At 36.6% G+C, this 14,650-nt stretch overlaps 1 protein-coding gene across 2 annotated transcripts in view; it reads right to left on the bottom strand.

Moving 5' to 3' along the window:
- The window catches only part of LOC126761944 (cyclin-dependent kinase 14), a 379,465-nt gene that overhangs the window by 44,587 nt on the left and 320,228 nt on the right, over window positions 1-14,650 (bottom strand). For both annotated transcript variants that reach the window (XM_050478379.1, XM_050478380.1), the window contains 2 exons: window positions 6,954-7,159; window positions 4,114-4,205 (listed from right to left, as the gene is read on the bottom strand). In XM_050478379.1, coding sequence (XP_050334336.1) covers window positions 4,114-4,205; window positions 6,954-7,159 — 298 coding nt within the window. The remainder of the gene's footprint in view (window positions 1-4,113; window positions 4,206-6,953; window positions 7,160-14,650) is intronic.

Raw genomic sequence — 14,650 nt, 5'->3', positions numbered from 1 at the left:
GTTCTGCTTTCTCAAGACTGGATAAGGAAGCGAAGCACATGGGCTTGTTAGTGAACGAGGGCAAGACAAAATATCTCCTGTCATCGAACAAACAGTCATCGCACTCGCGACTTGGCTCCAACGTCATAACTTTGAAGTCGTAGATAATTTCGTCTATCTTGGAACGTCAGCCTCCAAATCCAACACAGAACAACCCTTACCAATAGGTGTTACTTCGGACTGTGTAGCCAATTGAGAAATAAAGTCCTCTCTCGACGAACAAAAACCAAACTCAACAAGTCACTTATCATCCCCGTCCTGCTATATGGTGCAGAGGCATATACGATGAGAAAATCTGATGAGTCGTCGTTACGAGTTTTCGACAGAAAGGTTCTGTGGAAGATGTATGGTCCTTTGCGCATTGACAACGGCGAATACCGCTGGCAATGGAATAATGAACTGTACGAAATATACGACGACATTGACATAGTTCAGCGAATTAAGAGACAGCGGGTACGCTGGCTAGTTCATGTCGCCCGAATAGATGAAAACACTCGAGCTCTTAGAGTATGCAATATCCGCAATATTCGCCGGGGGAAGCAGAGGAAGAGATTGGCCTCCACCCCTTTGGAAAGACCAGGTGGGGAAGGACTTGGTTTCGCTTGGAATGTCCAATTAGCACCAAGCAGCGAAAAGGAAGAACGACTGGCACGCTGTTGTTAACTCGACTATAACCGCGTAAGCGATGTCTACGCTAATAAAAAAGAAGAAAAAGGAACATGTATAGTATATCAAAGTTTAGGCACTCCTTATTTAATTAAACTTGCTGACTCATAAAGCAATTACTGTCCTCGAAAAAGTATTTTCAACAATTATTTCATAATACGAAGATAACGCTTTTGAAATGGCCAATTCACTTTTATTGCAATAATAATGATTGCCAAAATATTTTATCCATCGTTCTACACATAAATTCGTAGGGCCGAAATACAACCACGCTCTATAATCGTCCTTAAACAAGCCTACATATTTACCAGTGCGAAACTAACGGGCCAATTTCAATAGCATTTCATAGAGAACATGAACAGTTTGATCTCCGCAAATAATAATTTTCATTTTGAATGATTGAGCTTGTGAACAAATAGCCTCCTCATTTGTTTACCAGCAAATTTACAAAGTTCATCATTGTAGGAGCGAATTATGGAAAACTCTTTGGCTCTGGCCATGAAGCAAAACACACAACAATACCGAAGTATTGTGCCATAATGAGTTGTCGGAAGTGGAAAACGAAACGAGCGCAAAGAATAAAAGCGGAAACAGTAACCCAAATGCAATCATTCATGAAATTCATGCAATTGTGAAAAATTGTCAATTCTCGGCAGCAGTAATTGCGGTATGGACGGAGCAGAGAAAGGTAAACTGAATGAGCAAGCGCGATGCCAGCGCATCCAGGAACTCGAACAACAAAGATGACCGTAGCCAGAAACAATATGATGGAAGCCGTAGCAAGACATAGGAAAATGGCACGATGACGAAGGCGAAACCAGAAAACAATAAAATGAAAATGACGAACTTGTACAACTGCAAAAAAAATGTTGAACAAGCAAGCGAACGAGAAGAAAACAAAAGTGGGAAGAACTAAAGCGCAACTCATGAAAATTAGAATTGCGAAGTGAAAAGTTTTTATTTTTCTATATCTCGCACAAGAATCAGATTGCAGACAAATAATGCAAAACTACACGCAGACTTTGGGAAGTTGGAAGCAAAGATGTGGCTGGCAGCGCATTGTCAGCGCCAAAAGCAATTAAGGTGTGGTCATTTAAATTCACCACAAATAATTGCAGCAATTTAAATGTGTTGAAAGGCAATTTTTCGTGAGTAAGACTGGATTTGCTGAAGAAATTAAATTAAATCAAAATCAAATCTCAAATTAAATGCATAAATCAAATTAAAACGAAAAGTTGAGTAAAGTCCATTTAGGTGGGTGATTTTACTTGACAGCACAGCGCTGTGCAGAATATTAGAATAGAGTGACAATTTTTAAACGACAAAATTTTAAAACAGCAAAAAATAGATTTATAATTCTTAATTTAAGCGCATTACGGGTTGAATAATTCTAAAATGACGCAAACGCTTTTATAACTTGTGCATGACTGCCATCTTTTGCCACCACGCCTACACGCACTAAGAAACTTCTCTACACATTTCAAGTACAAAATAATATAAATTCGTGCAGGCGCTTGATAAATGGCTGTGACGTATGGCACCTTAATAAAATGACCACCCTGATTTGACAGTGACATAAAGTGGCCCATTTCTCAGGCCTTCTTATGCCAGAAAAATGAGAGGCAAAATACGATGGCAACGCGCAAAGAAGCACATGAATAAAGTTGAAGTTATTAGAGAATATATGCCGCTTAAGTGGCATATTTATTGCTGTTGTCAACTTAATACATGATAACGGCTTGTCATTTCGGCTGAAAGCGAAATCATCAGAGCTGGAGAAGATCCGGTTACAACGAAGCTAGAATACCCTTCACAAATGAAAAACTTTACAAAAATGAATTGATATTCAACGGACAGTTTGTATGGCATCTATATACCATAGTAAACAGATCTGAAAAAATTATTCTGTGATTATAGGGTTGCCTTAGATGGTCAAATAAAAAATAAAAATAATAAGTTGTATGACAGATATATGACATTGTTGTACGATATCGACAGGTCTGGCAAATGAGCGGCTGTTTGGAGAGAAAACAAGGTATGCAAAATTTCAAATCGATATCCGAAAAACTGAGGGATTAGTTCACGTATAGACAGACAGACGGACATGGCTGATGTTCAGAGCATACTGATGTTATGGAGGGAACACTTATCCAGCTTGCAGAGACGGCGAAACCGATTCCTCAATCGATGACGATGAAAAAGATATGCCATGGCCCGACTATAACGAGGTATAGGAATAGCAATAGTCCACCTGAAGAACAAGAAAACAGCAAGGACCTTTGGATTGCCGGCCGAACTTTTCAAAAACTGGCAACGGTGAGTTCCGATGGAACGAGATATACGGCTGGCCAGGTCATGTTGTCCGGATGGAAGATTACAGTCTACGTTTTCGATCCAGTACCCGCTGCCAGAATCAAAGGAGGAGGATTTTCTCCACTCCGTTGGAGAGATCAGGTGGAGAAGAACCTGGCTGCACTGGAGTTAATTTAGTCATGTCTTCTTCTTCTTCTTTGTTATATATATATATTTTATGGGTTATTCGACGTTTCATTCTGGGTAAAAATACGCTTGTGAACGAATTAACCACAATTTAGTAAGCAGTTCACCCAAGAAAATAGTCCAAAATTGCCAGGAAAAATATTTGCCCCACAAAATACTAAGGAAGTTTAAAAATATCTTTAAATTTTATGAAAAAACTCTTTTACTTCTTGCGTAACACTTTCGATTGGGTAACTGCAAAAGGCAAGCCTGTTGGTATTGATTGTGATTGATTGCGGTGTGAGTTGGTGACATTAATGTCACAAAAGGGACAAGTAGCGAAAAGAACACCACCCTCAATACTAACAACGCCATACATCAGAGGCACACAATGCACAAGCAAATAAATCAAAATACAAATAAGATTCCAGCTTCCTACTCGCTTTTCCTTAGGCTTACGCGTTCTGAGTGGCATTAAAGCGTATAAATATGTACGCACATATATAGTACAAGCACAGCCCAAAGTAACCCCGCTCCCTTCTTCAACCTTTTTAAGCTTGCGTAAAGCAACTGTGAAGGGTCAAATTTTCAAAACCAAAATCTTGAAAAACGGGCAACAGCCTAAGTAAGAAGTATAATTTACAAACGTGGAAAAGCGACCTGCCTTTCGCCTTATCGTTACAAACATTCATCTCGGTATTTTATTTTTAATAAATATTTGTCTGTCTTTTGGGGCGCATTAGCGACAAATAAATCGCTTGTAGTTTGATAGGATTCAACAAACCCGAAGGGCTTACCTTTTATGATTTACATAAATCGTTAGAAGGATGAAGTTTATTCACTTTACAATTTTTTTTAAATATAAATGTATGTATGTGTCAGCTATTGAATAAATAATATAATTTGAAACAATTTAAATGCACGACTTACTTGCTGAAGCCCTTGTATACTGTGGCATATGAGCCCTCACCGAGCGGTTCCAGTTTTATGTAGGCATCCGATTTTCCAAATGGCGAGTCGCCCTGTAAGTAAAAGCAAATATAAAAATTATCGATATGTGTGGCACTCTGTTAGCTAACAAACGACAACCCCTAAAGTTATGCAAAGGTGCTTTGGGTTTTCTGGATTTAACAGAGTTATCAGATTCCATTTTAGAAGTACATCTGAAGTGTTTTGTTACGCAAGCCTATTATTAAGAGAAAAAACTATTAAATTAATTTAAAATTCTGGGGGTTTACTTAATTACTAACCGTAGAAGACATAAAACATGTTAATACTAAATAATGGCATGTATACAAAAGCTCAACTGCGTGTTCGGCTTTTGTTTATAATGCAAATTGTGGTTGTGGTTATATATGTATGTATGTATGTACATATACACAGTGAATCACTTAAGTTTAGATACAAAAGCATTTTGGCTAATAAACCTTTACTTTCTTCATTAAAATTTGTAAAAAATTATTTCTTTTTGTTGATACAAATAACTCACATATTTTAATGCATTTGTTTCAAAACCTGTAACTTTTTTCTATAAACATAACAAAATATGTATAATAACAAAATACAATAACGTGTATTTTGGGTAGTTATTTAGTTGAAAAAGAAATTAGCTGCCGTCGAGACCCAGTTTTTGCACGCTTGGATGCAAATTTTGCTTCAGAATATTCAGATACATATATTTGTCCATTTTATCTGTTATAAACTCCAAATTACGCACGCCAAAAGCAGCCATACACCCCTCACCATGTTTCACTGTAGGTATTTAGTTACCAAATTTTCTTGCATCTCTGCATTAGCACCCTTCTACACTTTTATTACTCCGTCCGACCCAAAAATTCATTTTCATTCGTCAGTGAGCACAACATTGTCCCAAAACGAATCTGGTTTATCAAGATATTTTTTAGCAAATTTTAATATTTTTTTTCTTACTTGCTTTTGATATGAATGGTTTACGTCGCGCAATTCGTTCGTAATAACCAGCTTTGTGCAGCACGTTTCTCACAGTTTAAGAATTTAATTTTTTTTTAATTCGACGTGTATATAAATTTCTAATCATGACTGCTAAAAAACGAGAATTTCGCAACGATTACGGATTACCGGATTCCTCAGGATAAAAGTCAAAATTACTTCCATCTCTTCGATTTTCCTTTTCTCTACTGTTTGGCACATAGGATGTGGAAATTTTGGTTTCTCCTATTTCACGCAACATTTTCTCTAAACACTATTCTACTGTAAATGTATTCAATATCGGGACACTCAATACACTAAGGTAAGGGTCCCACCAAGATAAATTCCAAAGAGATCAAAAATTTGACTTAACAAATTGAATTCACATACCAACTTCGTTTCACTTATGTGTCAAAGATGTAAAACCAGTTGAGAATTCAAAGGCTTGAAACTGCAAGCGAATACATTGGAAGAATTTTTACAGTATACCTGCGCAGAAATGATGATTTCTGTTTGCGGTGGTTGATTGTGTGTTGTGTAGTGAGTACTGCACTGTTGTTACAGAGTGACACATACGTAGGCAATTGCACAGGGTGTTTTAGAAGTGAAGTTCCTTCTGTCTGGGAAGGGTCCATTATAAAATGACTACATGTTCACCCATCACCTTATAAGTTTTAACTAAAATTTAGTATATTAGGATAAATAAAAAAATATATGTATATATCAATTATTTGGCCAATCTGTATCCAAGTGCGTTTGAGTTACGCAATATGGCGTTAGATAGACGCGATTTAACATAAAAAAAATTGTCTGGCAGTTTTGTGATTTTCTGACTCAGTTGTTTAAACATGCGACAAATATAGATACCAAGAAACTTTTATGTCAAAAATTTACCAAGCTTTGAAAGATCAACAGTCCAAAATATCGATAAAATAATATAAGTCAGCGAGATCGACTGTTATGTAACCAGTGTTTTATTGGACTAGGAGCTAAACAAGTCAAAAACCGTTTAATACCTTTAAAAAAGGTTGTAAAATAAAATAGATACATTTATGAAGATTATGATGAAAAGCGAGTCTTTTACAACGATGTCAAATGAAAACGGTCGCAGTCGAAACTCTGATCTGTGCTGTCAGAAATTAGACCGTCTGAAGTAAGCAATCGCCCAGAGGCGGCCAGCTTCGGTCAGAGAGATTGTGTTCCATCAGAACTACGCCAAACTACACATATCCATAGTGAATCGCCAGAAGCTCCAGGAACTTTGAAGGGATATTTTTTTCCATTAACCTTATAGTTTGGACTTGTGCATATTTTACTCAAATTGGATAATTCTAATTATACTCAATCCCTCCTTGCCTATTTAATGCAAAATAAATGGCTTTAATTTTACTAGACCCAATATTTTTGTATATTTGGGTACCTAAAATGCTGATTCACTTTCTTTTTGAAAGAATGAAGAGAGAATTGAGTGGGGTGCAGGGCAATGATTGACGGTAAAGTGAGTATTTAACGTTTATGTTGCTTTTAATTGTCCAAAACAGACAAGAAGCATTAAAGGACATGCGAATAAAATTGTACTTCGCCTATGAACGGCGTAAAAAGAAAAAAAAATATAACACTAAGAGATTTCTGTTTTATTTTTTCCCCCGCTAATCTGCTGCGCTTTATAAATATTAATGCCGTTTTATTTCTCTTTTGTGTTTCACTTCCTTTCCACTTCAACTACCTTTATTATGGTCTTCCGTTGGCCACAATAAAGTTGTACATGCATACTTATATATGAAAAAAGTGCGCTGGTAGTTAATAAAGTAGTAGATACTTACGCCAAATGCACTAAACCGTTTCCGTCGTGGGTGCGGGTCTTGTTTGTTGAGGAAAACCTCCGATTTTGGTCTGGGCGGCTTTTTCGGGCGCATAATAACGCGCGTCTCCTCTCGAATGTCATCGTCCAGCAATTTGCTATCGGATGATACGGACAATTGCCGTTGGACGCGATCGTGGTGGTCGGTGCTGTCAGTGCTACGCCAGTCTGTAAAGAAGAATAAAAAAATCAGCATCAAGAGATTACTAAGGAAAAGCTTGTAACTTAGAAAAAATAAATAATTCAGAAGCGACACAATTGCTGTCACAAACAGCTGTAAAGTTGTACAATTGTTGGACAATGGGAGCGAAGTTCGCCAACTGTTGGTGTAAAAAAATGTAATAGATATAAATATATATATTGTTGTTGAATTTAAAATCTTTTTAAAGACACAAGGGCAGATAGTGGATTACATATCCATATACATGGTCTATATACTTCTTCTGAACCAAAAAAATAAAAGCAGCGCGAATAGTCAATTAAGGTATGAATATAACTTGGAAGTTGGAAACTAGCTACAAAAAATATATGGAATAAATGAAAACAATTACCAAACGATTTAAAAAAAAATATATATGCACATATTTTTATGAACTCTTTACATATTTGAAATATTTAATTAAAAAAAAAAAAATATTTTATATAAAGATTTCATTCGCGCCTACAATGTTTTTTGGAGGAAATTTTAAAGAGAGATTTTTGGTGTTTATGCAAAATGGTTTATCAATTTGTGCGATGAACGCTGAATGAAATACAAAGAGGAATCAAAAAATGTGGGCAATTTTTAAACGTAGAATTTCAACTACTTTTTATCTCTGATTTGTTGTGTGCATTCCAAGCATAGGAAACAAAAAACTTTACTAAATTTAGCAAAGAGAAATGGTTTTTGCACCACGCACAATTGCGAAGGTTTCCACAAAAATGAATAATATAACCCCTTCCTTTAATGCAAAAATAATTGAATAACATAAACTTCAAAATGCATTTGCTTAAAGTAATATAAATAAATAAATATGTATGTCCAACGAAAAATTTTCCATTTTAGAGTTTGACAGATATTGATGGGCACACCTAGTGTGACAGAAAGACATACACAGCATATCAGCCGTCAGTCAGTCCGTTTGATAGATGAGACTTAACACGTTCTAGCCGGCACTGCGCTGATCTGGCAGCGTGTACCACCGGTGGTTCACAGACAAATTATTTTATCTGGCGGCGTGGACCATGGAAATAAAATAGATTGTGGAAACATAAATTTATATAGGTTGTTGGCGTTTTCAACATAAATAAAATGTATTTTTATAGTTCTTTCTAAAACAAAACAATTAAAAAAGTGCCGTTATACGAACAACTTGACAATCTTGTGCACACAATGGATAGAAACATAGATAAAATGCGCCGGGTAGAGCGTGTTAAAAGGTCTTTCTCTCTTCCATGAAATAATACGTGGGAAAGATGTGAGTTGGAAAGGTTAGCTTTAGAGGATTAAAGTTCCGCACTCCAGGTTTTTATGTATCCTCCTGCTATAAAAAAGACACCCAGGGTGACAGCCTAAACCAAAGTAATCATTAAAAAAAAAAAAAAAAAAAAAAAAAAAAAAAAAAAAAAAAACCAACGACTATATCGATTGTTTTGATCTTTTTGAGATATATCTGTATAAGTTTCAAGAATCCAGAGTGAATTTTTTGGAAAAAAAAATCCAAAAATTTTTAAGGGGGTATTCTACTCTAAAGTTTTGAAAAAATCTATTTTTTTACATATTTAAAGTTTAGACTCTTACGAACATATCCTCCAAAGGATTTTTAAAAATTAAAATTATTTTAAGAGCCACAGTTACTTTAGTGACGCAGTACCTAGCCCGGTTCGGCCGTTTCGAATTTTTTAAACGCGTTTTTCTCGAAACTACTTTTTTCCACACGGTACCGGCATTATCTCAAGTTCTATACAACCGATTTACTTGAAATTTTGTGTGAACCTTCTTTATATAATACTTTATCGTTCCTACCAGCATCGTGTCAAATTTTTTGTTTTAATATTTAAAAAAAATTCAGGAATTTCAAAAAAAAACGTAAAAAATGATTTTTATTTTCAGGCAGTCGCCATTTTTCAAAAAATTTTTTTTTCGTGTTCCCTGAAATAGGGACTATAACAGCATCCTTGCTATAAAAATTACCTGAAATTCATGCTTCTAGTGTAGAATACCCCCTTAATTTTAGAGGATTCAGTTTAGAGATATGTATAGTGATCACCGCAAAACCTTTTTTTTCAGAGGAGCTCCCGCAGATCGGCTGTGGTTCCTTACCAAATAAATATTTTTACTAATAAAAATAGATACCAGAATATGTGTACAAATTTGGATCAATAAATTTAAAAGATTTTCCAGAAAAAATCTAGAACATTCGCTTTTCTTCGGCCGTCTAACTGTATATAACCCCTTAAAAGAACCTTTGAGTTTTAATGGTTATATGTATGTATACATTATGTGCGCATTGCAATAATTTCATACAAAATTTAAATTTAATTGCCCTTAATTGAAAGAAACCCTCACTGGTTAAGTCAAATTAAGGCAACAACTGCATTTTAAATTCACCACAATGCTGCATACGCTGAAAGAAATATTGCGTCACCCACTTTCAAGCCAGCCAAATGGCATGGTATCCTACCGCATTTTAAGCACAAGCACACCAAATTACGAGGTTTGAAGCAATTGTGGCTGCGGAAAAATGGCGAACTATGCGCTTCCGTTTTAATGAGAAGTGGAGGAGACGGCTGCTGCAAGTGGTGAAATCATCATTTCCAGTGTCCGGAAGCACAATGGTCGATAGCACTGCAGTGCGAAGTGCCGCGTGCTTGACTTCTTTTTTCATTCAACTAAACCAAGTACTGAATTGCCGGTCTGACACAGTAATTGATATACATACATATACATATAGACAAAGCAGTTACATATACGCTATGAACAAAATATTTGGTTAAAAACTATACAGTTGAGTTCACGCAGATTTCTATTTCACGCTTTATTCTCTGCATTCGAAATTGCCGGTGGCGTGCGCTTGTGTCATTTACCCATGCATATAACCTTAACAAGCGGGCCTCGACACATATGAGTGTATGCATGTATGGATGTGTGTGAGCACACCTAATTGTATCTCTGCATGTTTGCCGTAACGAAGGGCGGCAGCAGCGCCAAAAGGATGTCAGCGAAAGTAGCCAAGCAAATGTTGTGACGCCACAACGACAACCTTTTATTTCCACAATTTATACAGCAAATAAAAAGGTTACGGGTGCAAAAACAAAAAAAAAACAGCAAGCACACACAAGCAGCAGTGAATGGCAGCAACGAAGACGGCACGGCTGGGAAATGGTGAATTGGAGCACAGCTGTGTAAAAGTTGGTCTAGGACATTACAAAGATTCGTGTCGTATACATACATGTAAGGGCGTAAATGGAGGTATATATGTATATGTGCGAGGTACATATGTACATATGTAGTTATACATAACTATTTGCAAATGTACACAAGTACAAAAGCCTGTACGTTTGATTAAAGCGACGGCGTCTACAATGCCGCACCTAGCGTACACACCTTTCAGTTGTGAGATAAGTTCGCATGGAACGTTACACAGCGCGCCTAAAAGTATGCAGGACGGCATTTGATAGTCAAATGTCGCATAATTGCAAATGTAGATATGTTTAACAGCATGTACTAAAATATCTGTTTTCATAAAGAAAATTATTGTAACCTGAACAGGGTACACATTGTGACAAATAAAAAAAAAAGTACTTGGATATTAAAAAAAAAAATGCTAATTATTTAATTATCATTAATATTAATTTTGTCGCCTTCAAAGTAATCCCCACCAAATGTAATACACTTATGTCAACGATTTTCCAATCCTCGAAACACTTTTCCTAAGCAGCTTTTTAAGATCGACTGAAAACGGGTCCCATTCCGATGATTGGCGACTTGTTTGCAGGTCAAACTCATAAACCCATGTCTCATCGGCAGTTATAATGCTCTCCAGGAATGCGGGATCGGAATTCGCACGATCAAGCATGTACAAAGAGACCTGTTTACGATACGAACGTGTTTCATGCCCAAAATATCCACCAAAATTATTCTAATGGACTCACGAGAGATGTTGTGCTCTCTCTAACATTTCGAACGTCACCCAGAACGAGGCATGCCTTTAACGATCTCTCGACCATCTTTGAAGGCTTTGTGCTCGTAGGCTTTGTAAGTTTGTCACGAAGTTTGTAACATCCAAAAAGGAAACATCGGAGAACCTATAAAATATCTATAAATGATCAACATGTTGAGCTGAGTTGATTCAGCTATTTCCATCTGCTTGTATATACACGTACTAGTTCTTCAGCTTTTGATTTTTTGTTCTGAAAAGATGCATACATTCTTTTCTGCTCAGAAAGCTGCTCATTTGTCGGAACCGTCGATTCGGGCCATTACAGATTGCTTGGACAACATTTAAAAAAAAAGCAATGCTACAATATTGGAGCAAATTTTTCAGATCGAACCTTTACTATACAATTAGCTGCCATACAAATTGATCGAATTGACCGAAGAGACTTATGCAGATCGATATCTTAAAAACTGAGACAGCAGTTCGCGTACAGACGGAAATTGACTCAGCTCATCACTGTGACCATTGATATATGTATAAATTGTATAGGCTTCTCCGACGCTTCCTTCTGGCTGTTACAAACTTCATGACAAACTTAATATACCTTGTTCAGGGTATAAAAAATGTCGATGTAACACAATTAATTATTTATGATTCTACAAAGTTCCTGTCACCAGGTTTTTACTGCGTGCACACATACTCATATAAATTACGCACTCTTTTTCATGGACATTGCTACGAATGCTGCTGGTACTGGGTCACCCAGTAACCTGGAGAGCTTCGCAGAGACACGAAAATCGCCGCACAGTGTTACAAGCTGATCACAAACAACCAATGCCATTTCCTAGATAGTATGTACATACATATGTATGTATTCATGTTTGCACCTCGGTGGACGGTGAGCGCTAAATAGAGGTGCATTGCAACGAGCAACAGTCACGGGCGTAGGAGCATATACATACATACGTGCATATGCATACATATATTATCACCGTTTGTATAGTTTGCGCAGTTGTGGCGCCGGATGCGGCTGCATAGCGACCAGCCAACGCCCGCGTCCGGGTATATTTTGCAAATATGTATCCATTCAAAACTGCCACCTCCCATGGTGCACGAGATTAACTCAATTCATTGCCGGCACAGAGAATGTGAATTTACCCCTTCTTTTATTGCCTCGCATTTTGCCCGCCTTTATTTGACTGTGCTAATTACTTTTTAAATTATGTGCTTTCATTCACATACTCATATACATTGTACATATGTACATATATACTATACATGTGTTGTGTACATTGAGTGCTCAAATAAATTCGCGCGCATTAGTTGTTGGTGTTGAAAAGCAATGTAAATTCCACAGAGGTTTATATTTTTCCTCCGTTGAAGCAAGCGCATAAATATATAATGTGTCTAATGTACATACAGATGAACCTTACATACATATGTACATGTACAGTAAGAGTTTTTGTATGGTATGCGCTGCGGTCATCGCTAGCTGCTTGCTTGTGGGCCACTTTGTGAAACTTTCGGTTCTTGGTTAGTTGTTTATTTCATTCGCTTGTTTTGCCGGCCGCACTTGTGCAAACAAGACAGCTTACACATTCTCAAGCTAAACTTACGCACACATACCAACGTACTGTATATATATAAAGGACCTCTAGCTATGTGATCCTTGTAAATTTCTATATTTAACTGGCGTTAATATTTTGGCCCAATTGGACTATAACCGTTCCGGTTACTTAGACCAAACTTATACCTTTTTAATCAATAATGAAACCCATAAAGGTATGTTAGGTTATGTTAAATATCGGTGTTAATAGGGATCTCACTCGGACAGCTTACTATGGTCGGTTGTAGGAACTCCGACAAAAATGGATCATAAATACCCACAAAAATATAAAAACGCTGGTCGGTTGTAGGAATGCACATAAAAATTGTTCATAAAGACCGCAAAAAATACGTTAACACTGGTCCGTTGTAGGAACTCCTTTAAAACTTAATCATAAAGACTCTCAAAAAGATAATAACACTGGTCCGTTGTAGGAACTCCTATAAAAATTAATCATAAAGCCTCTTATAAAACCAAATAGGCTTTAAGCCGTTTACGAAGTTGTTAAGCAGTCAATGTCAGTTTTTGGCTATGTCTCCCGGTTTCAGCCTAAGTTTTGCAAAGGCAGGACAAGGGAGCATAAAATGCCTGGAAGTTTCCAACTCAACTCCTTCCATACAACTTAGATAATGTGCGTTCGACTGCCTTACAGCATGAATGCATATTGCAGAAGGCTCCGTAAGAACTCTGACGATTGCGGCAAAATGAACACATAAAGGTAAGTGATGTTGGAGTTGGTGAAAGCATTTCATATATTTGAAACAAGGTCAGCAGGAATTAGTGGAGGTTGCTGAAGTTTAACCGCGAATCACAATTCTTAACCATTATACGAAGAAGAACAAGCGTTTGGAAACATGTTTCTATTTTCTGGTAGGAGAGAGCAATATGCCGTTACAACTACTATAACAATTTCTGATTTTCAGAGACGAAAGAAGTCTAAACTGCGTCAAGATCAAGGCATACCTAATCCAAAGCTCAAAGTGCCTACTGACGTACCCGTTATCTATACACCCGAGTTAGTCCGATTAGCGTCATATAAAGATGGTGGCCAGTTGTTGAGTTCGTTAGTAGTGACTCAGTTACATTTCCATTTTATAAAAGCTATTTTTTTGTTTCAAGAGTACTTATCGCTTTGATTTACTCACCGGGTTCTTCTTGCAACCAAAAAAAAAACAAAAAAAAACACCGTTTGCGAAACAAAGTTTCACCAGCAGTAGCACGGAAAGTTTAACAGGCTAACAGTGAATGGAATAGCAAATAAGCACACTATTTGTTTAAACTTTGGAAATTAGTTTGTGGCGAAAAAATTACAAAAACAAGGTAAACTGGAGAGCTGGTTAAGGAGAGTAGGTAGTAGAGTAGGTACACATTTTATTTAACTTATTGTCAAAAATATTTTGTATGAGAGATGCAAGATTCAGTGGGGAATTTTTACTACTGCCATTTATATTTATTATCATAGCGGGTCGATTTTTTTCTATTAAATCGCATATGCGGAAAATGTTTTAGGGGGTATGGGAGATGCATATATGTTACAGTTGTCTGGTATGTCGGTGCCAACAAATAGCCAGCACAATATCAAAATACACCTTAACACACAGGATATTCATTTGGATATCTCAAAAATTGGCCAATAAATTTTTATACTTCCTAAAAGCTAAAGTTTGTCTTGAAAATCGCTAACTCAAAGCGTTTTAGTTCCATAGCTTCTTACGCAAATTTGTTCGCTATGCACCGCAGGACATTTTCAGTATATGATCAAAAATTCGAAATTGACTTTTTTATTGATTACTTTTCACTACATCAAACATATGTACATATCACATACACGTACAAAATTTTAAACTTCTGCTAACAGACCTAACCAAGGTGTAACCAAAACTCAAATTTTGTTTCAATATGAGTAATTATTAC

This window comes from Bactrocera neohumeralis, chromosome 6, assembly GCF_024586455.1.
Source record: "Bactrocera neohumeralis isolate Rockhampton chromosome 6, APGP_CSIRO_Bneo_wtdbg2-racon-allhic-juicebox.fasta_v2, whole genome shotgun sequence".
NCBI lineage: Eukaryota > Metazoa > Arthropoda > Insecta > Diptera > Tephritidae > Bactrocera > Bactrocera neohumeralis.
Note: the sequence above shows the minus strand (reverse complement) of the source record. Positions and strands in the feature narration are given on the sequence as shown.